We start from the raw sequence: 23,713 nt of genomic DNA, 5'->3' as shown, positions 1-23,713 counted from the left end.
CTTTGACGTGTTTCACACTGATGACGATCCAGCCTCAGGATTTGTGACCTGTAAATGTACCAGAACATATCACAGAGGCAGTGCTTTAAAAATATAAATGTCCTCTCTCTTTCCTTGTTTGTCTGACTTATCTTCGTGGCATTATCAATGTTTTCTGAGTCTACAGTCATTTTTCTTGCAACACAAAGAGGGGGAAGAATGAGGCGAATCATTTAAATTTTGATTGATAAGTGGAATGTAGAAAACAATACTTACTCTTTTCATATGGAGCTGGGAATTTTTTTTCACCTTTTATCAGCACTCACACATCTGCAACTTGAAAAAAAACCCCACGACTTTTCCTTGAGCATGGCTGTACCTAAACTTCATTCAAACCCTTTATCTAAAAATCTGTGCCTTTCAAAATTATGTCTGCTGATAATTTGCCTCGGTTTAGCTATTTTTTCATATGCTGCATTTGTTAGTGAGGCATGTGGATGGGCTCAGACACTCTGTCACTCTCTTGAGGGATGCTGGAGAGTGACAAGGCTCATCCCACTGATTTTTAAATATTCATTTCAGAAGAATATTTAAATTATTTTTAAAGCATTTTTATAACCATATGTTCCTCAAAAAAAAAAAAAAAGAAAAAAAAAGAAATCCAGAAATAATTATTCAAACTCATTGTATCAATTGCACCATCCTATTTAACTGACGGTTGGCAAAGAAAATAGTTTGGGAACTTGAAAAAATTTCCTTGGACCTCTGTATTAAAAGAAATATATATCCCTGGTATGTGCCCATTTCATCCATCAATATGTTCACACTCAGACATGTTCATTCTCTTGTTGTAATTTAATGTTTGATACAGTTTTATTTGATTCTTTGCCATGCCCTGGGCTCTGGTTGTGTGCTCTCTGCGGATCAGCGAGTAGAGAGGCAAAAAGCAGAGAGCAGCAGTGGAAGGAGCCTGTCTCCAGCTGGCAGACATCCACACAGCCCAGGAGGGGTTTCCAGATTTTCACCAGCTGAGGTGAGGCCCCATGATTTTAAACATAACATGAAACTGCAAAGAGTGAGTGTTCACACAGCGTGCTGCTTCCTGCCTATTTTTCACGCGTAGAAGTAAAACGTTAACTTTGTTCAAGCCCCGTGAAAGACAAGGAATATTTGGATGTATTTCTTTGAGCTCTTTCTCACTGTTCCCTTTAAAGCTGGGCTGTAGCCCATGCCCCAGGCCATTGCTGAGGATGGCCAGTCAGGGCCCCCTGACCAAGTGCTGGAGCAGATCTATGGCACAGATGGTTCCACTTACACCAGTGAATGTGGGATCTGTGCCTATAAAGTGTCATTCTGATGGAAAGAACATGCTTCCTGAGTGACAGTTCCCTAGCCCCTGGCCTCTCCCTGTGCTTTTCCAATTTATCCTCCTTTTCTCCCTCTCCACTTGCTGTTTGTGCTTGGGGGTAAATCACGAAGATTTAGCAGGGAAAAGAAAATAGCTGAAGAAAGTATCCGGAGTGGAAATTCAAATGATGCAGCACATTCAGATGGGAGAAGTTTGTTGACTGATAGGTTTATAATAGTCAGAGACAGTAAACCCACTTCATTGTTGGTGGTTAACTCAGATGAACTCTCCTTCACTTGCATCATTTGGGAGTTTTATGGACATTCCCAGCACTTGTGTCCCTTTGGGAAAACGGCCATGCCGAGTCTCTAATGGCAGACTTTCTCTTCTTCAGAGATCGTGGGGCACTCAGGGCCTTGGGAGCAGCAGTCATCCCAGTGACTAAGGAGGAAGGCAAAAGAAGAAGCAGCCTGAACTCCCATTGCTGTCTGTGGCAGCATCCCAAAGAGTGTCAGCCGGCTGCTGAGCAGGCAGCGCAGGATTGGACGTAAGTGATGCATATACCTTCTGTTGACATTTTATTTGGCAGTGATTTAACACAAGCTTTCTAATATTGCTGTTCTCCACAGGCTGCATTCCAAAGTAGGAAGGGAAGGATGGCAAAATGATGCAAAATATGAGACAAGTAGGAGAAATATTTCTTTGCTATGGAAGCATTCACAAACAACCTCCACTGACAGCAGCAGAAAGTGCAGAATAACTCGATTCAAGACCAGAAAAGGAGGCACACAGAACCCTTGCAGAGATCAGTGCATTCAGTTCTCCTGAGATAAGAATGTTTTGTCAGATTGCAAATGGGGCAGTGCCCAAAACAGGGTATGTAGGGGCCCAATGACCACACATAACATAGCAGTTGTCATGCATGTATAACTTACTGAGTAAACACCTGGGTTCCTTTGCTACTGCAATAGTTCAGAGAGGGTAGAATTCCTGCTGTCTACCTCAGTGTTACCATAAAATGGTAAAATCCTGTAATTTGGCATCGTGTTCCTTTCTGTCAGCACCCACTGTGCTTCACCCATGTCCAGATGCAAACAATCAGCCAGTGGTCTCATTAAAGCTCAGCTCTGCAGAATAAATGAAATCGTTGCCCTTTCTTTTGATGTTAATAATGAAGATGTGTTCAGTGGTTATGATGCTAATAGTTCTTCAGCTATGGAAATTCTTTCCATCCAGTTCAGCCTCTCCCAGCCAAGTGTTCAAGCTATAGCACCATGATATATCCTGTATCTCACTCTCTCCTCCCTGCTGTTCCCACCAGGAAGAGCAGTGAACTTTCATTCTTAGCCAAGTACACCTCTCTCATGTTGCTGCTTTATTTACAAGATCATTCTTTAAAACCAACCCTCATTCATATCCCAGGGGTTCCTGGTTTTATTCCCATACAGGAAAGCAAGCACCTTCACTTGTCTTTTGCAAACATTGTTCCTCATATGCATTTTTGCCTGTTTGTTGGTTGATAAGGTGAGACCTGGGAGCATGTTTTTTGTTTGGTGCTCTGCTTGCTTCTGTTCTGCATCACCTCATCCTGTGGTTTCACATGGAAAAAAAGGGTTTGCATAGGATGTGATCCCCCAATTTTTCTTGGGGCAGAGTGATGCCTGCAGGTAACAGTGGCACTCCTGGCTGCTTCCTCCCATACGGGATTTGTGCAGGAGGACATACCTTTGAAATGTTCATCAAACTTAACCCCCCCTTTACAACATTTCCTCTGCTACATGTCACTATCTGTGACTTCTTCACCCCTGGTTCCCCCAAGTTGAGCAGAGCCTCAGCTGTTCTGAGCTGACATGAAGCAAATCTCAGATCTGGACCCAAAGGGCTGTGGAGTTACAGACTCATGGATGATTGCAGACCTGGTGCTGGTCCAAAAGCCCTGAGTCCAAGGCTCTGGCCATTTACCCACGGAAAATCTGCCTTGGTTACCTACTGCTCCATAGAGAGCTCAGGAAAGTCACTCCTTCTGGACTCTGATCAAGAGCATGAAAGGAAACTGTAGCTCGTTTACACCAGACCTGCCCAAACCCCAACTTGTACCTTACTTACCAAGAGGAAGGAGATGTAAACATTGAAGGTTAATTACCCTCTTGTCAGGAACACTTTGTGATCTATAGACATATCTGTCAATCGCACAAAACAGACCTGAGGGGAGCGAGCACTGACGGCATGGCCCCGTGATAAATTAATGAGACTTGGCAGCTCGGTGTGAAGAGATGATCCCTGTGCTTCATGTGAGACAATAACCTGGCTCCCCAGCCAGCCTGGCCACGGATTTTGTGCTGCAGTCACATCCGGGCTGGTGATCCCTGTGTCAACAAACTCTGCAATGCAGCTGTCCAGGGATCAAACCATCTTCCTTGAGGCCTTCGCTTTCCTCTCTGCTGCTCAACGTGCAGCAAAGGCTCATCCCAACCACACTAGACCACTTTTCCCAGCCCTGCCCGCCAGTCAGTTAAAATATCTTACTTCTGCTCTCAGCCTCTCTTGGCAGTGACACTCCTTGGTGGGTCACAGAGCTGCCTGGGATCCGAGGGACACAGCCCCAGTGTCCCCGCTGTGTGCTATTCTGGTGATGTGAGTGCTGCTGCACAACTGGTAGTTGGAAAATGTGTTCAACTATTCCCCTGGTTTATATAACCTCAAAGCAATTTGCTTTCATAGCTGAACATGCTTATTCGTTCTATTTTAACTGTGCATTGAGCTATAAATAATGTCTCATTGCAGATAAGAATCTATTGAATTTCTTGGGTTTTTTTTCTACCTTTGGAAGATTCTCTCCTGAGGGAGACTTTCCCAGCCCCAGCAGTGAAGGTGCCTGGTTGGCTTTGTCCTGCCAGGCATCCCTGAATGGTGTCAATCCCAGGTCAGCTGCCACTTCCCTGCAGCCACCTCCTCGTTGTTCCTGCCTGGGCTGTGGCAAAGATGAGACCAGTGCTCAGTGATGCAGAGCTGAGATCACTGAAGTGTTAGGGAAACTGATTAAAGCAGTGGTTTGCTGTTCCTCTGATCAGCTGCAGGTTAATACCTCGGTGTTACCTTCAGCCCACCTTCCCTGCAGCACGTTCACTTCAAAGAGCAATAACCCGGGTCAGTGTCCAGCCAAATCGTGTTGGTTGCTGCCTCCTTCTTCTGATGTTCATTGTAGCATTTTCCTGCTTCCTCATGAGTAACTCCTGCCTTCTTCCAGAGCAATGGAGCCCTGACCTGAGGCCCTTATCATCCCCAAACTTCTCAGAGCTGGAGCACAGCACGGGCTGGGGAGGTGAGGGAGGGAGATGTGTCCTCAGAGCTGCTGCTGCTGCTGAGACCCACATCTGGTCCAGGCTGCAGCACAGCAGGGAAGTGGATGGTATTTTGGCAGCTGATTTTCTGCGGTGCAGATAACTTTTCTGGATGCTGATGCTCTTCTGGAGAAGGGTTGTGGTGGTAAAGTGCTGGGCTCCTGCACAAGTGGAGAGACTTTGCAGTCATTGAGAGCAAATAATGTCCTAAAGTTTGAATGGTTTGAAATAATGTCCTAAAATCTGGTGTGGTTTTGTTTTAAAAATGATTACAATCCACTCTTTCTGTTGTACATGTTAGTGGTCACCCTTTGTGAAAATATTCTGGGAGCTCTTTGGAGAGCTTACCTGTGAGCCTTTAGTAAAGGCTCTAGGAAAAATTCTGAGAATTCTCCTGGGTCAGAGAGAAATAGTATGGGGTTTTTTATTAATAACTGCTATCGGTAAGAGAGAGAATTATATAAGTACAATATAAATAAAATAATTCAAGTTGTAAGAGCTCTCCAGAGGTCTCTGGCTCAAACCCTGATCAAAGCAAAGTCAAAGGCAGGTCAGGGTGCCCAAGGCCTTTCTTTTTCAGTTGGGTTCTCAATAGCACTGAGGAAGGACATGCATGGCCTCTCTGCTTTCTGTCCTCATGGCAGGGAATAATTCCTCACATTCATTCAGAATTTAATCCTTTTGCCATACAGCTTAGTGAAGACTGGCTCTGCCTTATCTCTAACCCCATCAGGGAGCTGCAGACAGCAATGTGATCCCAGTAGCCATTCTGTTCTCCAGGATCTATTCCCAGCTCCTTCAGCTTTCCTGGAATGCCCTGTGCCCCTGTGCCTGGGCAGCCTGCCTGCCTCTGCTGGACTCGTTCCTCTGTGTCAACATCTGCCCTTGTAGTGAGGCCAAATACATTTAATTCATTGCACAAGTAATGTGAAACCATGTTAGCCCTCAGCTGCAGGGTACAAAGTTCTGCTCATGGTCTTATTAGCTCAGGAAAACATCCACCAGGCATTACCTGGATCAAGTTCTATTTAATAAGTTCATAAACACATGGATATGTTTTGATAGCGAGGTGTTTTAATCATATCAGTGACTTTGTTTGCTTTATTGCTCAGTTCATATGAGGCCTTCAAGCACTGGGTAAGAGGCAGAGCTTCCATTTGTGCTGTATTGGTTTCTCCAGGCATGTGGCTCAGTGCAAACAGTTATTTGCCACACTGTGGCCAAAAGAGAGTCAGAGATGAAAACTGCAGCCTGAATTGTGTTTAGCAGGCATTTTGGAGTGATTAGAAACATTTTCATGAAAGAGCTACAACTAATCAGTATTTCCCAATTTTCCAGCAGTTATTTGTTAATTAAATAATGTGACAAACCCCAGGAGTGTTTAGAAAAGTGTATTAAATGATTTGTCCATCATTTATCGATGTGTTATTTATGCTGTGCTATTTCTTAGCATGTGTGCTAAGAAAACTCTCCAACCTCAGTTTTGATTCTTTCAGGGAATATGAAATAGATACTGAAAAAAAACCTGTAATGGGAAATGTAAACCAAGAAATTACATGAGTAAGACAGAGAGGCAGTTGTATAATGGCCAAATCGTGCCCTGTGTCAGCACAGAGACCTTGGGTGCTCAGGACCACAGCAGGCAGCACCTGAGGTGTGGCACTGCCTTTGCTTATCTGTGGATTACAGAATCATAGAATTTTTGGGGTTGGAAGAGACCTTAAAAATCATTTTGGTCCAACCCCTCTGCCACAGGCAGGGACATCTTCCACTCTCCCAGGTTGCTCCAATCCCTGTCCAGCCTGGCCTTGGACACCCTCTGGGATGAGGCAGCCACAGCTCCTCCGGGTAACCTGTGCCAGGACCTCCCACCAAAAAATTTCTCCCTAATGCTTAATCTAAGCCTACCCTCCTTCTGCTTAAAGCCTTTTCATCCCCCCTTGTCCTATCAGTCCATGCTCTTGTCCAAAGTCCATCTCCAGCTCTCTTGTAGGATCTCTGCCCTTGTGCTGGCTGCTGCACACAGAGGATTTTCCTTCAGCCAAATGGTCATTAGCCATATGCTGCATCTGACTTTGAGGATTAGAAGACCATAATGAAGTGGATTACAGCAGATCAGTGGCAGGATTGCAGACCAAATCCTCTTTCTGACTGTTCTTCCAGGCATAGCTAAGGACTGAGGGACCTGTTCTACAGCATGAGCTTAGCCAGCTGTGGGATTTTTCCATGCTGTTATCAGAGGCAGGATGATCTGGAGCTGTAACCCGGGGTGGGGAGGCTCTGGATGCTGAATGGCTGCAGGCTGTGCAAATGTCTGAAACCTGGGGATTTCTGGGTGTCACTTTTGTGGCTTGCCAAGGGGGTACCTGGGTGGCTCAGGTGTTCCCCAGTCACCATTTCATTGTTGCAGACTTGAGTCTCCCTGAAGTGTCTGTAGGTGAGAGAGAGAAGGAAAGGATCTGCTGGACATCAGACAGACATTGTGGTGGTCAGAGAAAATCTGAGTTGCCTGGGGCCAGTGCCAGACCTAGTGCTGATCCCAGCAGTTGAAGTGGAAAGTTTTCTGTGGTGTAACACGTGCGAGACTTTGGCAGGAAGGTGCTCTCCACTCATCAGGAGAGGTTGGTCTTGCCCAAAGGACAGCACTGTCCAGGGCAGGGAGAAGCATGCAGGCACCAGGCAGGAGGAAACCTGTCAAAAGCTGCCAGGTTGGGGCTATGAAGGCTGGTGAGGATGGTTTGGAGAGGCCTTGGCTGGAGGAAGCGGTGGCAAAGTCCATATTTAATTCATATTTAACCCTCCAACTCTGCAGAGCCTGCACAGGTAAAAGCAACAACTGTGACACATAAGGAGCAGCTTCAGTAAGTCCTGCACATGCTCAGGGAAAAGTGTTTGGCTTCCAGAGATGCTGTTCACCAGACACATCAGGGCAATATATCCTGAAGATGTGCCAAATCTGTCTGAAATATTCATGCATGTTCCCTGTAATTTATAGAAACAATCACAGCAGCATAATTATTTCAATGCTTCTCCCTGTGAAGAATCTCATCTCTTGGAGGTAAAAATGTGACCTGCATATCCACACAGCCATGCTGTGGCCTTCTGGGTGTGCCAGGAGAGAGGATTCTATGCACCACTTAAGGATCAAAATATACCCTTTAGACTACTGTGGTGGATCAGACAACAACACATTTGCTTGGGGTGAATTTTAATTATTTCAGATGAAATTCATTTGTCTAATGGGCAGTGCCTTGTTCATTAAAGACAGCACCTATAAAGCACCTATTAATCTGCTTCCAGGATTCTGGAGTCTACCTTAAACACAATGCTTAGCACCCAAGACCCCCCCCCCCCCCAGAAAAAAAACCCCAAAACCCCAAGTATCCTTGAACTATTTTGAACCTGTGAAAGGGAAGAGGAACAGGTTGCAGGGAGAACTCACTCCTGCAAAATTACAGCTATTAAAACAGCAGAGGTGCAGACCGGCTCCTAGGCAGGAGCAATTTGGAGACGACACAAAGGCTGATGGTGTGAGACAGACAGGGAAATGGGGACAGATTCTATATTTTAAGTATCATTTTCTAAAATATCTGCAAGAGGAAAGGACCTACTGTACTTTCAGGCATAGCTGGTGCAATGTAAATAGGTTCCCAAACCTTCAGTGTCTTTTGTTCTTCAGATGGCTTGGCGGAACACTCTGAATCGTGTGTTTAACTGGGACTAGGTCTGTAAATAAGTGCTCCCTGTTGCTAAGGTTCAAGTGACATTTTTAGTGGCATTTGACAGATTTTTAACCTGCTTTCAAGTCTTCTACTGAGCTCTTCTATACCCAGGCAGTGAAACTGTCAAGAAGCCTTGGCTTTATTCGAACTGGTGCTAAATACCTTTGGATTCACAGGTTAGACACAGTCCTGCCAGACTTGCCTGACGAAGCTGAGCTGGTGCTGCTGATGGCAAAGCCACACCTGACCTGTGTTTGTACCTAGAGGTGATTGTCTGGGAATTTGGGTAGAAAAACCCACCCCAAACCAGAAAGGAAAGCAGAGAATCAGCCTGGTCTGCAGACAGGCTGGTACTGCATCCTGCACAAGCTGCTCCCTGATGGGAGATGTTGCCCTGCAAGAGACAAATTTGGGCCCTGCTCTTTACTCTCCTCAATATTTTGTGCTCCTTACATTTCCACTAGAATCCCAAAGAGGTTTCTTTTGTCCAAAAGTCCATTTGTTTGCTTTTGACCACTCAGAACGTGTGATACTTGCCTTGATCTATTAACCAGGTGTCCAGCCAAAATCAATTGCCGAGCAGACGCAGACCATTACCTGAAAAGTCAAGACCTCCATAAATATTACCGGCCTCATTGTGCTGGTGACAGATTCTGCAGGTTGTTTTATGTTACACTTGAACAGTTTAGACGTTGCATTTGTATATATTTGCAGCCAGCCCTGGAGGGACCATCTCGTGAGCAGAGTGGGAGCAGGCAGCCTGCAGACTCCAGACCCCTTCACCATGACCACGGCAGGGCTTTTGGTGCTCTTCTCCTTCGTGCTCTGCAGCATCCCAGGTGAGTGACTCTGCAGGTGTCTGAGTCCTGGCTGTCTTTAAAAGCATAAGGCAGAGGATTTGAGGAGAGAAAATCTCCTTCAGAGGGCTCTGCTGCCTCAGCTGGCATGGTGTAGGTTGCAGGAGTGTGTTTCAGGGCAGTTCTCAATGGCACGCTGCTGTAGCTGGTTGTTTGTCATAAATATAGGTAACAGCAAGTGGAGTTCTGTGCTGGCAACTCGTGCTGTTACACTTTGTACACTGATGTTCTCAAACCATTACACTGCTTAGACTTGTACAATTACAGCAAATGGATGAATGCTTGAAATAAGGCCATAAGAAGGGGGTCAGACCTCTAGTAACTAGTAAGGAAAATATTGTAATGGCACAAGCAAATTCTCTGCAAGACCCTGGCAAATTTCCTGCAATGCTCTTTCTGCTAATGGAACAACATTATGAGATGAAAACAAGCCAGACTCTGATGTTCTCACTGCACATTCACAACTGATGAAATTACAAAGCCAAAGACATTTTTTTTTTTACACTCGCCTTCTTTCAAATGCATATTTCTGACAACAGATGCTGTATGTATTTGCTTATCCTGTAGGTGACTATTTGCATTTGTCTGTGTTGATTCAGGTGTATTTTCAGATATGTAACAGCAGCGCTTTAGGGTCAGAACGGATATGTAAAAAGATAAGGAAGGAAAAGCTCTTCTGTTTTCAATTAATAAGTTTACATATCTTAGAACAAAAAAAAGAACAAAGCTTTTCAAAAAGGTGTTTCATCACAGCCAGCAATAAGCAATGCTATTTTACTTATCAACATAGAGAAAAAAAAATCATAGTTTATTTAGTTCAAAAACCAATCATGCATAGTTTATTTAGTTCAAAAAACAATCACTGGAAATCATTCAGCTTGGTTCGCACACAGGAATTTTATATCCATATTTCCAGCTTTAATTGAGGTCTTATCATGTTGGCTTGGATTCATACTTTCTGCCTCTTTTCTTTTCCAGATACTGCCTTTGGGATTGAGGTAAGTGGAAGATTTCTTTCTGTCACTTTTCTCAGGTATGTGGCCTGGTAAAGACATAACCAAAGGAATGGGAAAAAACTCCAGCCTGTAGATGCTCAGCTGTTTTTCACCTAAGTGTGACACTTGGGTCATTGTAATCAGATTCTACAGTGTAAAATATTAAATTATACTGCCCCTGCTGTACATCTATGCTGTATGCTAATAATAATTTAGTAGTAATGACACAAAGTTTGGATTAATTAATTTTTTATCAGCTTTAGACTGGTCTAAGCTTTAAGCTGGAAATATATAGCTGGCTCTAAACTGAAGCAATAGACTGGTATCAGAGCCTACCTGAGGGCAACCTACTGAAAGGCTAAAATAACTCTGAGCTCATCCAGCTTCCTCACAAGTCAGTTAGTCTTGGTCCTCTGAAAAAAGCATGGCCAGTGTATTAAGAATGAAAAAGTAAAATCAGAAGTGCAGTGGAAGGTCCACAGGAATAGAACTAGGGACCAATGGAGAGCCTTTATAAAATCACGTCAAGGAGCATGAAAGACCACCACTGGTTTATCCCATTCATGGAGCTGCATGGTTATAGCTCTTCCCTCCTCCTCCTCTTCTCCTGCTCTGTGGGGACATCTCTGCAGGAGGGATTCACCAGTTACCTGATGGACCCACAGCAGACGTTTGTGCTGTGACAGTGAGAACAGCGTCCCACGCAAAATGAGAGTCGTGAATGTCACAGATCCTCTCACCCCACTGCTGTGATTCCTCTGGCAGGTGGACTGCAGCACATACCCCAACACCACCAACGAGGAGGGCAGAGAGGTGCTGGTCTGCAGCGAGGCCGTCAGCCCCATCTGCGGCTCCGACGGCGTCACCTACGGCAACGAGTGCCTGCTCTGTGCCTACAACGTGTATGTACTGCCTGGGGACAGCCTGGGGACAGCCTGGGGACAGCCTGGGGACCTCAGGCAGCACAGCTCAGAGCTCCTGGCAGCACCACTGCTCAGCAATCAGGGCTCTGTCACACGTCACCTGTGTCAATTCCCTCAAAATGAGCTTGGGTATCGCGGCACAGCGCTCGGGCAGAGCTTTGGTCACCGCGTCTTTCTTTTGCTTGTGTAATTTATTCAGGTTTTTTCCTTCTCTGTCTCAAGGAGCGGTCAGGTGATGGCTCTGAGAGCACATCTCATCACAGCAAAAGGATTGGAGATGTTCTGCTCAGGGCTGCCCAAAACAGTCCTAAAGCTTCCCAGGGCTTTACATCCCTGCGAGCTACTCAACTGGTTAGGGACGGTGGCACTACCTTCTCAAATACAGATGTTTAAAAGCCTGATTGAGAAAGAGTCAGTCTGCCCTTGCATTAATTCTAGCACCTAGGATGTAGCAAGACATCTTTGCAGAACTTCCTAATATTTGTCTTTCGCTCTGCAGAGAATATGGAACCAATGTCAGCAAAGACCACGATGGAGAATGCAAGGAAACTGCCCCTGTAAGTTAAACCAAGGGCAAAACAAGGGATGTGTCCTGCTTCTGAGTGGCCAAAGGTGCTTATTGGAATAATTCTAACCCTAAACAAGACTACAGATGAGCTGTCTGAATCTTGCACTGGTCACCTGCAAGTGAACTGTTATCATGGTGACTCACAGAAAAGCTTTTCTCCTGCCGTGGTGCTGTCCTGTGTGGCCAGGCAGACACACTCACCAGATCCATTTGTGTGCTGTAAGCAAGGCCTTCACCAGGGCTTTGTCTGTTCCCTCACCAGGTGGATTGCAGCAGGTACCCCAACACAACCAGTGAGGAGGGCAAAGTGGTGCTGCTCTGCAACAAAGACCTCAGCCCCGTGTGTGGGACCAACTGGGTCACCTACGACAATGAGTGCCAGCTCTGTGCCCGGAACCTGTGAGTACTGAGGGGCTGCTGCTCCTGGAACTGCTCTTTTGGAGAGCAGGACTTCTACCAAGGCCTTTTCTGTGAGGTGCTTGGGCTTTGACCCTCCTCTTTTCCTCCTGACTAAACCTTGTTTTCCTCTGTGATTAGAAGGAAAGCTGTGCCTTTGGTCCAGACAGAGAAGTAGAGGGCTGGGTGGGGATCTCACACAGGATGCTTCTCTTAACTAAATTAGAAGGGTCTGTGTGGCAGATGCTGCCTTGCAGAGGATGACTGACCCAGGGAGCATTGACACTGTCACAAAGCCTGTCTCCTCATCCACCCTGACCCCTGTCCTCACATCTTCTTATAAACCAGCTCTATGACAGGCAGTGACACCAGCTGAGCTGGTCCCTGGAGCCACAAACTAAGCTGGATGTCTCCTGTATCCCAAACGTGCCTGAGGCTGCTCAGCATTCCTGGGTGATGGGGTTCAGCAGAACAGGTTGCCTGTAGAGCTCCCTAATGCAGCTCTCTTCCCCTCCCCAGGGAGGCTGGAACCAGCATTGCCAAGAAGACTGATGGTGAATGTAAGAAGGAAATTGCCACAGTAAGTGAATTGGGTGATCAGGGGCTGGGGTTTGGTCCTGCTGCTGTTGGGGAAGCACTGCCAGTGTCTGCAGCAGCCCCCAGACCAACAGTGTCCTGCAGAAGTGAAACAGCTACTGTGCTGCAGAATGGGAGAAATTTTGCTTTCTCCACACGTAATAAATGTTATTCATGTGAATGCCAGGGAAGGAGCAGGTGACTGCTCAGGGAGGGATGAGTAAAAGAGTAGTAGAAATAATCCCCCAGGGCAGAACTGTAAATAAGAACAGAGAATGGCTTTGGGGCCAGGCCAGTGGTCCATCTAGCCCATGGCAACTTGGTGCAGAGCCTGCTGTTGGCAGGGGCTGTGAGCATTGTGCAGGACAGAGAATACAGAATGTAGAGTGACTTCTACTCTTCCAACCTCCAGTTTTCAGGTGGAGGACCTCAGCTAGATGTGATTTCTGTGCAGTCAGTAAACCCTGATAGATTTCTCCTCCATTACTCAGCCTCTTCCTGCACCCAGACACATTTTCAGCCCTACAATGCTCCTCAGCAAGTGTAGCATCCATTGCTCCAGGAAGGAAAATCCCACTCTTGCAGTATCCAGCTTTGTCACGATCTTCCAGTTTTAAGACTCCAGGAGGGATAATGGACCTTTATGGAGGATCAGCACTCCATTTCTCCAGATACAAGTGTTTTTCCATTTAATTTCCTGGCCAGCTTGGGAACACAAAGCACGGCACCTTCACTGAGTGAACAGCTGCTGCTTGGAAATGCTGTGACCAGGTTATGATATACATCTCTTCAAACAGGAAATTATGATCCATTTTTATATTATTAAATTCTCCTGGCATAGGAGAAACCGACACCTCAGTTCATATCAGATGTGCAAGGACGTTAATTACTTTGGGTAAGATTGGTATCATTAGCACTGCAGCTCCAGCTCAGGGTTCAAGCCCTTGTGCTACTGACTCCTTCAAATCAGACTCTTACATTTTTATTTATTTTTTGCAGGTTGACTGCAGTGACTACCCCAAACCTGTCTGCTCACCTGACTACATGCCTGTCTGTGCCTCTGACAACTCAACATACAGCAATAAGTGTACCTTCTGCAACGCAGTCGTGTATGTACAAATATGAGTGACACTCGTGTTATCTGTGGGCACAAGTTTGCACAGTTATTGCTTTTTTCTTTGCTGGATATTGTCGATTAGGGATTTGGGGCAGGAGGGAATGCCAGCCACCGTGTCAAGCATTCATTTATTTTTTTCATTAGAGCATAAAAAAAGCTACGGCTGCTTTGTCAGTGTGAATGGTTTGAAGGCCGTTTAACCTTAATGGAATTTTTCTTGCACATTGCAAAGGAAATGAAATTCCTTTCCTTTTGAAATTCTGCTATTTTTTTCCCACACATATTTTCAGCCTTAAGAATGGGTTAAATTGTTTCACCCACCTCTTAATAATCAAATAGCAAATGGGGTTATGAGTCTGCAAGTTCCTTGTCTCTGGGGCAGGATCCCATCTGACACCATCTCTAGGAGCCATGAAAAAGATTATAGCAGGCAGGACTCTGTGTTTAATTCATTCTTTCCTCTCCTTGCTTTCAGGGATAGCAATGGGACTATCACTTTAAGCCATTTTGGAAAATGCTGAGTATCAGTGCCGAGAGAATTCACCACAGGATCCCCACTGGCAAATCCCAGCTAAAGATCTCACCTCAGTTCATCTCACCCCCTGGGGAACTCAGCTCACTCCTGATTTTCTTTCTCAATAAACTAAATCAGCAACATTTCCCTGTCTCCTTTCATGTGTTGCCTCATGAAACATTTTCTTGATTTGTTGAATCATGATGATACCAGGCAGAATAGGTTACGTGCTCAAAGCTCTGGGATAGAACAAGAACAACATCTTGCTCCACTCCCTCTCGTAAAAGGCAGAAAATGAAACGCAGATGCTCAAAGCCCAGAGCTGTGTGTCTTTGCACATAAATGACAGTGCCCCTGCATTAGTGCCCAGATCCTTCAGATGTTTGACACTGTAAAGGGCTGAAGTGGAGACACAGGAGTGTCTCTCCTGGTGCATTTTCCCTGTGCAAGCATCAGCAAAACCTGCTCTCACGTTGGTGTCACTGCCCAGAGCTGAGCCCTGGCTCTGTCCTCACCTCGAGTGTTGCTCTCTCTCAAGGGCACTCTGTTGGCAAAGCCCGTGTTTTCCAGACACATGCATTGTCCCTGTCTATTTGTCCAAGTCCTCCAACTGACTGATTACCAGATTTTTCTCATCTTGGAGTCGTCCTCTAACACCCTTCAAGTGTTTTAAGATAAATGCCTTCCTAGGTGTGGTGCCTACTCCTGCCTACTTGTCTTCTCTCACTCTTCAATTACACAATGTTCTTTGCCAGCCCAAGGAGTATTTCAGCAGTGTTTCAAAACCCAAGGACAAAGTATCCTTCTGTTTCTTGAGAGTGTGACCTGTCATTGGTGCATTGTGCATGAAATTTATTTTGCCTTTGTCTTCTGTTTGAGTATTGAATTGGGTTGTGGGGGGTTTTTTTGGAGGGTTTTTGGTTTTTTTTGATCCACACAAGAGAGGCATAAATAAATTTGGCTTATCCCTTCTAAAATGTAGTATCTCCCACATGCATTTCTTCTGGGAATCAGAGGGAGAGGGGAGCTTGTTCTCCTTGATGGAGGTTGTCCCAAAAAGCAATGCTTTTGTGGTAAAACAAAGGATTTATGTAGAGATGGTCAAATGGATGAAACAAAGATTTCCAGATTGGGTTCAACTTTTCTAGGATCCACGCTAGGGTCTCAAATCATTTTGTCATCACCATACTAAAAGTCTATTACTGCAAAGCTAATGGCTTTTAGGGGAAATAACAATTGTAAATTATTTTTTGCATAGTCCCATAAAAGTTTCTCCATCCCTTGTCATTTCCCAGGACTCCTTTCAGTCTCTTGCTTGCCTTCCCCCTTCACTGTTTTCCTCCTTTCACTGCAACTTAGTGATGTTTTACTCGGGTAAGCACAAAAATAAAAGGAGAGCCTTTCTGCTACAGAAGCATTTCATTCAATGTTTTTCCAGTGAAAAAGCACTGCACAAAAATAGGCACGGATAGGTGAGTGCAGAGAAAATCTGAGAGCAGTTTGTACAGTGGCTCTTTTGCCTGCAGGAGTTTTCTGTGGTCCTTCAGAGGGAAACTGTCCTATATTTCACTTAAAATTACAACGCTGAGGGTGTATCTCACACATCTAAACTCCTCGTGACTCCCTTTGATGAAGAAACATCATTCTTGGCGTACAGCACAGCTTACCTCTGTTGGGATTGCCACGGAGACAAAAGGCTGGAAATGTTGCTCCAGGATAAGGGTGGATAAGGCAAATATGAACATGCACAAACACACACACACCCAGGGGTGCAGGCTTACATATAAGTGGGGTTGCCACCTGAGGACAGAATCGAGGTTGTGTTTCCAGAGAAAAAGTCAAACTCTGCTGCTCACAGCTCATCCAGCCACCATGAAGACCATGGGGGTGTTGCTGCTGCTGTCTCTGGCTCTCTTCTGCATCTCAGGTGAGTGGCTCCACTGCCTCGTGCTCTGCCTTGGAGTAAGCACTGGCTGTCTTTAAAACCACAAAAAAAAAACATCCTCAGACTGGAAAGAGCTCCATTCTGCAAGGACTTATTTACTCCTAGAAAGATAGTGTTGAAAAGACTTGACATCAGAGACTATCACTTATGGGGTAATATTTTAGCAACAGAACTGAGTGGGTAAGAACAACTGTGGGAACAGCTCTACTCTCAGTGCTAGTTTATGCATAATGAAAGAAGTGACATGTACGTGGTGCAACCCGGAGACTCAGACAACCAGTATTTAACCTCTGAAATGTTGCAGGAACACAAATAATTTTACTGAATGAAAGCGAACATTTCTTGTAGTCATCCTGAGCTGAGGTGCAGTTTGAGAGCCTGAACTGCTGTAGAAGCTTTATTAATTCACCTCTCACTAAATACTATTCTTGTTTAAGAATAATATTGGCAGTGCATGTAAGATGCTGCCTCTGTGTATTTGTCAGCTTTATGTCCTTGTTTACCTCAATAATTTGCCTCACTTTGGGTTCATGTCCTGCTCCATCCTTTGAACCATGGAAAATGCCTTTCTCTTCTTTAATTTATAAGCCTTTTTCCATTTTACTGTAACCCTCATTAAAAACAACCTTACAGAATCAACATACAGTATGGCACAACATTTTGCCTGAAATTCCTTTTGTCTGAGAAAAATTTGCTAACACGCAGGGACTTGGAAGATATGTATTCAGGGCAAGCATTCTCAGATTCTAACAGAATCCATGGATTGCATTTGTAACGTATTTCATTTTTTTCTTTTTTTTTTTTTTTTCTTTTTTTTTTTAGTTCCAGCTACTGATGCGCAGCAGGTAAGGGACAGATTTTTCTATTCCCCATCCTTTCTTTCCTTAAAGCAGTTTCTGTATAAATCTTTACTAATCACATCATGATGGAGCCTTTCAGAATCCTGAGACACCCAGCTGCCTGAGCAATATTTGCCACAGATATTATCGGGTGAAATTGCCATTTTCATCTGGTGATCGTTTCGACAAGTAGGGCAGTATTCAGCTCGTGTCCAAGTTGTTGTCAAAGTTACTGCAGCATCATTTACAGCAGTTACACAGGCTCTGCATGGCTGGAGGCAACTCTCCACTGCATCCTGCCCTGTCCCTGGGCTTTTCCTCAGCATCTGCTCCTTGCCAATAAGGGGACAGCTTGAGGAGTGTGCAGGGCCTCCTAATGTCACCTTTCTCACCCGGCTTTGGTTGAGAACTCTTTTTTTTGTGTGTGTGTCAATACAGGCTGCATCCCTGTACTGCAGGAACCAGAGGACCGTCAGGAATTTTTGTACCATGGAGTTCATGCCCCACTGCGGGTCTGATGGTGTCACATACTCCAACAAATGCATGTTCTGCAATGCATACCTGTACGTATGGAATAAATCTCTTCACCTACTAAGTGATGAACTTACTTAGCTTAAACTGGCTAATCAGTCTTGGAGACTGGTTGGAGAAGTAAAGTTGCTTTATTTTGTTTTTTTTTTTGTTGTCTCACGAGCAAGGGTAATTTTTTTTTTAGTGGGAAGTTTTGCTGGGAACTCCTTTCTTTCAGATATAAAGAGAGAACAGAGCATTCCCCATTTTCCTCTAAAGTGATTTGCAAAAGAGGTTTCTCTCAGCAAACAAAGCCTGCTTCCTACAGACTATTTGGTCTTCTAAATTAAGATTTTTTTCTTGTCTTTATATGGCAGTAATAAAAGGAAATATATGGAATAGAGTTCAGAAATCCCTCTGTGGTGTAGAGGGACAGACCAACAGTGAAAACCCAGATATTGTCTCTGAGGTACTGATTGCTTTCTCTGCAGGAGAAGCCGTGGAGGTCTTCGCTTGAGATCTCTTAATGCATGTTAAGCTCTCGACAAGATTCAGCTGAGAAAGAGCATCCCTCCCTGCAATGTTCCCCATGGCAGATGACTTCCTAAACCCTTGATCTGACCCTTGAAACCTCTTATCAATCCTGAAACCTCTGCTAATAATAAAAAAAAGGACCAGCACTTATGTCTTGCTTTAGTCTCATTTTGGTTGTATATAACATGTTGCATGATCACACCACTGCAACAATCCTGGGGTGTGGGAATTAATGGGCAAACGGCAGGGAAAGGGAGAATGGTGTTGTGATCTACAAAAACATCAAACACAAAGGCCATGGGCAGCTTTTGTGGGCACCCACCTTCATCCAGCCTTCCAAAAGAAAACCGGGGCTGGAGATGCTGGTGCTCCTGTCCATTTACTGCTCTGAGGGAATCTCAGACACTCTGCCTGGGTGAGAGGAGCTCCCTCCTTCCCCAGCCTCTGCTGTCCAGCACCTGCAGCCTCACCCAGCCTTACTCTGTGTAGCCTGGCAGCACAAAGAGGTCCCAGGCACACCTAAACGTGAACATAACTAGGACAGTCCCAAGATTGTTGTAATTGGGGTTTCCTGGCGCTGTTCTGCCACACAGAAAGGGTCTTGCTGGCACAATGATCTGCTCATCCCTGTTTCAGTTTCCAGGGTTATCCCTGATTTCTTACACCTACAAGAGAACACGTGCAGAAGGTCACATTCCAAGCTGCCTCCACCTCGCGAGCAGAGTTGAAAACCCACCTCTAGGTGAGGGAAGGCCTTTTGCAATCTGCTTTGCTCCCCAGAGCAATGTCACAGGGTGCATTCTCTGAGCAGGCAGATCCCTGTCTGCCCACGTTGGTTCACTGCTGAGGGGCATTGCAGAAAACCAGTGGGCAGCCAGTGCTAACAGACCCGGTGTCCAGAGGATGCTGGCAACCATTGCCACAGCCCATCTGGGCACCTCACCCATCACTTGGCTGCTGGTTGAAGGTAATTACGTTGACTGTCGCTTGTAGAGGATCCTTTGAGATTCTCCGGCCTCTGGAAATCTCGGCTGATGAAAGGAAGGGCTCAGAGTCATGGTGTTAATTTATTATTCATTAACAGCGAGGCGCTGCCAGTGCCGCGTGCCGTAGAGGCAGCAGTCTCACAGTCAAATAGTTAATGATCTTAAGTGACAATGTGTCACTTCCCAGAGACTGCAGAGAGCAGCTCTCTAAAAGGAGACAATTTATTTCCAAAAGACATGACTCTCTGCAACCATTTAGTGCCAAGTCCCTTCCCAGGGCTGGGATGTCCCTCCTGGGAGAGGGAACTCTGTGTGCAGGAAGGCTTTTCAGTGTCAGATGTGATTTCTGGGGACCAAGATAAATTGAGGCTCTGGGAGGTAGTGCGGAGGATGTGGGGCACATTCAGTCTCCTTCTTCTCCCCCTCTGCTGAGTCTGGGAGTCAGGGTAAGAGAGGACCACCTCCAGCAGTTATTTTTTGGCTTGGGCAGCAGCTCCAGATCGTGCTGGAGATCCCCGCGATGCTCAGAGGGCCTCTTGCAGGGGCACGTCTGCTAAACAGGAATCTCCAGCAGGCAATTAGGGGGAAACTGTGAGCAGAAATGATAAATCCTCTGTGATGCAGAGTGAGCAGAATTGCTCAGGAGTCACCAAGGGCAGAGCAGGACCCCAGCAGAACCCTCAGCCTCCCACCCCAGCAGCTCATCCTGGATGCTCCTTAGGATGGAGAGGGAAAGAACTCTTCTTTATGAGCACCTCGTTGGAAATAATTTTTTTTATTGCTTCTCAATAAAATCCTGCCACAACAGCACAAATCCTCTCACCATTACTAATCTAACTCTCCCTCCAGGAAATTCAAGGCAGGAAACATTGTCTGCCTGCCAAGGTATTTTATGGTACAATTCTTTGAGCAGTACCTCAGCACTTTATGTCATTATCTGATGTTTTGGATTCAGGAAATGCCATTCAATTACCCCACAACCTGATTAACACATCGCATGTACTTATTTTGTTCTGCTTTATTTTATATTGTTCTTTCTATTTTTGTGCATTGCTTTACTTGTTGCTGGCCAAAATATACCTCAGGCCAGTCTAGACCTTTCTGTTAATGCAGTTTCTCTCTATGGCTTCATTCAGGAGAATTGGTTTGTTACTGCATTCTCTCTTGATGTGAAGAAAAATAAAATTATGTTTGAAAAGTGAATTAATTGCAGGTGTTTTTGGGCGCTGGCTGTCTCAGAGCCATTGCAGCAAGGCAGAGCTGGGATTCACCGAGGGATTGGGATCCTCAGCCTTATGCTGTTAGCATGCAGCTTCCAGACAGGCAGATAATTCCAGACACCCTTGCCTGTGATATCATCTCTGCTTAAAAGACTGGAGATATTCCGGCAGCAATCAGATAGCTCAACTACAAGGAGAAATAATAGGCGAGTGCGGCTTAGAGCGAGGGCTTTGCCGGCTGTAAATTGAATTTATGTTCTCATAGAAGATCCAGCTCTGCCCCCGTGTGCAGAGGTCTGGGAACAGCAGCTCGGCTGGAGGCTCCTGCAGCTGTTCCACATCCCCGGGGAGCCGCAGGGAAACGCGGCTGGAGAGAGGAACATCTTCCTTCTGATTTCCCTGTGACAGCGCAGACCCCAGCAAGGACGGGGATACCGCTGCTGGCGTGACAACAGATCCTGAGTGCACGCATCCACCCTCTCATTCAATAAAAATAATAATAAAAAAACCCAAACCTACCCCTGTTGTTGCTCTTTGTTAGCCAAATGAAGCCTATGGCAAGTTTGAAACCAAAGCAGGGAACACCAGTGAAGGATTTTTTAGGTTGTGGTGGGCTATGGACTTGAGGTAGGAAGTCTCAAGACTAGAGGAGAAGCTTCCCAGGAAATTGTCCCACTGTATGGGAAGAAATATTGCCAGATTAGAAACTGGGTAGGATTTCCAAAGTTACTGGAAATTTACCTTAATACAAGAGGACCCATCTCACGATGGCCGACATTTATCCCATTTATGTGGCCATAACCTTCCTAAGTGTTTGCCCTCTAGGAGTCTGAAATAGAAGGAAGCATTTTATTTAAGCTTTTACATGGATCTCATCTGTAGAGACATCGAAATAATCCCGAAGTCACTTTACTGAGCCCTCCATCATATTTCTGAACCTCACAATCACGGGATAGTTTGGTTGGAAATGATCTCTGGAGATCATCCAGTCCCAACCCCCTGCCAAAGTGGAACACCTGGAGCAGGTGACACAGGAATATGGCCAAGTGGGTTTGGAATGACTCCCGTGGAGACAGGGAGACTCCACAACCTCCCTGGCCAGCTGTTCCTGTGCTCTGCAACATTCAATGGAAAGAAGTTTCTCCTCATGTTGAGGTGGAACTTGTTGTGTTTTAGTTCATGGTCACTGCTCCTTGTTCTGTCACTGGGCACCACTGAGAAGAGTCTGGCACCATCACACACATCCCAGAGGGGTTTGGGCAGATGGGTTCACTTTGCCCTTCCCTTTGCAACAGGTATATGACATGTCTCAAGGCTCCCTCGTGGGAACTGTTGTTTTTCACTGCTCCTAATGCCTGTTTTCAGTCCATCTGCTTTCCTGTGATTACTGCTGTCCCACTGCCTCTGTTTCCTCTTAATGGGGCTCCTTGTGCAATGCCTTGTCACACCTGTCCCAGCAGCTCTCGTGCCCTGCCCTGGATACTGCCCTTTGTCTCCCATCCCTTCTCCCAGACTCTGTAGCAAGGCTCTTTCCTCTTTTCTCTTTTTCTTCCTGCCGCCCTGGGAAATGGCAGGGGCTGCTGGAGGAGAAAAAGCCGCTTTTGGAGCAATCCTGGATGGCCACCAAGACCCTCAGAGGGTGGGGCAGAGGGGATCTCCCAGAGGATCTAAGTAATGAAAGGGCAGGTGTTGGCCCAACATGAGAGCGGTGCCGCTCCCTGGCAGATATCTGCCAGGCACAACAGCTCCTGCTGGCTTCAGCCTGGCACGAGACACAACAGGAGGAGCAGCACAGTTTCTGCTAATGGGCATCTTGGATCTGGAGGTGGGTATGGGGGAATTTGGGTGGCAGGGCTGAAGAGGAGGCAGACTCTGCTCCTGGAGCCCCCCCAGCCACAGTTATGGCAAGCAGCACCTGCACTGGTGCCTGGTGCAAGTTCTGAGGAAGCTTTGTTTCCAGACTTTGGCATTCCTGCCCCCGGAGATTAATCAATATTAATGCTTCCTTGACTACGGCTTCCTTTCCAAATATGCTCACAATCAGTTCAAGGAATCTGAAAGTCAACTCACTCAGGATGCTAAGAATGCGACAGAAACAACTTTCAAAGGAACCCTTCAACTTGTGATATTTGTGAAAGAGATCCAAATAGCATTATTCATTTATTTTTCAGGAAAATTATTTCATTGATATAAACAGGCCAAATCCCTCAAGCTCCATTCTCTGACTACAGTTCCCTTACACTTTCAGCTACATTTTTATGATTTATCTGCTCATGCCAAGTGTTGAACATCTCCCAAGATAATAAGAAAACCAATTCTGATTTTCTATTTAAAACTCAGGCAGCCTTAAAGCCACATGTATGAATCAAGCTTCTTCTGAAGCACAAACAAGTTCCATCCGTCACTTCCTTCCGTGACTACCTTAAATCAAAAATTTATTATTTTATGCAATATCCCTTATTTGTTTTTCCATATACTTGTGATAGAGTCGAGCCACTTAGCAGAGCCTAGCACATTATTTATCACTTATCTTCCCTAAAACACGACTTTCAGCTGACACTCTAAATTTAATGCCATATAATTGAGGGAGAAGGGGGAAGCCTAATGGCTCTCCTTCTGGTTTTAGTTACTGGAAATTTTTCTGGAATGCCTTTGGTATGAACAAGCCCATTTCACCTGCACAAAATACCAGTTGCTTGCCATTAATAGGAAACATTATCCCAGTACAGATTTAAGGCTACTTATTGTCATAATTTCTTAATCAGACCCATGCTCATTGCCAACAGATGAATAACTCTTGCTCCTACACAGAAATGTCTAATAAACTTCTGGGGATTTTTGTAATGCTTTCTTCTTGTGATGTTTTTCTGTTGGTGAGAAATCCGGTGTACCAGGAAATTACAGGAGAGAATGTGGAGAGATTCACTGGGACTTCAGCATCTCTAAAGTGCACTGATGCTTGCCAGACCCCAGATATGATGCCAGTAAAAGCTTAGAGTGTCCCATGCTCCTGTCACCCAACTTTGCTGTACCATGAAAGTCTCCCAGAGCCCAGTTCCTGTCTAGCTTATGTGATATGGTGAGCACAAATCAAACACTTCCAACAAATGGGCTCTTTTTTCCCTTCCCCAGCTTCCATATGCCATTTCACAACATCCACTATTGAGACAGTACTCCTGTTTGGAAAGTACAAATCACTCATTGTACAGCAAGGCGCCTTTGTTAACAAGCTGGGTGTAGCTCACATTTTTGTTTAATTCTTCTGGGCATCTCTCTAACAAACAAGTATTCTTTGGAGTGCAACTCGGTAATCGATACAATTTTCTTAGTTTACAGAGCAAAT

General features: G+C 45.4%; 2 protein-coding genes across 2 annotated transcripts; both read left to right on the top strand.

Moving 5' to 3' along the window:
- The first annotated feature begins 4,578 nt into the window (after positions 1-4,578).
- LOC136367306 (ovomucoid-like) lies at positions 4,579-14,441 on the top strand. Its single transcript, XM_066328825.1, is given in 9 exon segments — positions 4,579-4,649; positions 9,105-9,229; positions 10,226-10,245; positions 11,008-11,144; positions 11,665-11,722; positions 11,996-12,132; positions 12,649-12,709; positions 13,705-13,814; positions 14,298-14,441. Coding segments are annotated over 9 exon segments (765 nt in total). The 3' UTR covers positions 14,344-14,441.
- Positions 14,442-16,135: 1,694 nt separating this feature from the next.
- LOC136367544 (ovomucoid-like) lies at positions 16,136-18,304 on the top strand. The gene is made up of 4 exons (XM_066329268.1): positions 16,136-16,263; positions 17,104-17,126; positions 17,559-17,683; positions 18,122-18,304. The coding sequence occupies exons 1-4, from the start codon at positions 16,209-16,211 to the stop codon at positions 18,165-18,167; spliced, it is 249 nt and encodes an 82-aa protein (XP_066185365.1). The 5' UTR covers positions 16,136-16,208; the 3' UTR covers positions 18,168-18,304.
- Positions 18,305-23,713: the final 5,409 nt, after the last annotated feature.

Source organism: Sylvia atricapilla, chromosome 14 (genome assembly GCF_009819655.1).
Source record: "Sylvia atricapilla isolate bSylAtr1 chromosome 14, bSylAtr1.pri, whole genome shotgun sequence".
Lineage (NCBI taxonomy): Eukaryota > Metazoa > Chordata > Aves > Passeriformes > Sylviidae > Sylvia > Sylvia atricapilla.
Note: the sequence above shows the minus strand (reverse complement) of the source record. Positions and strands in the feature narration are given on the sequence as shown.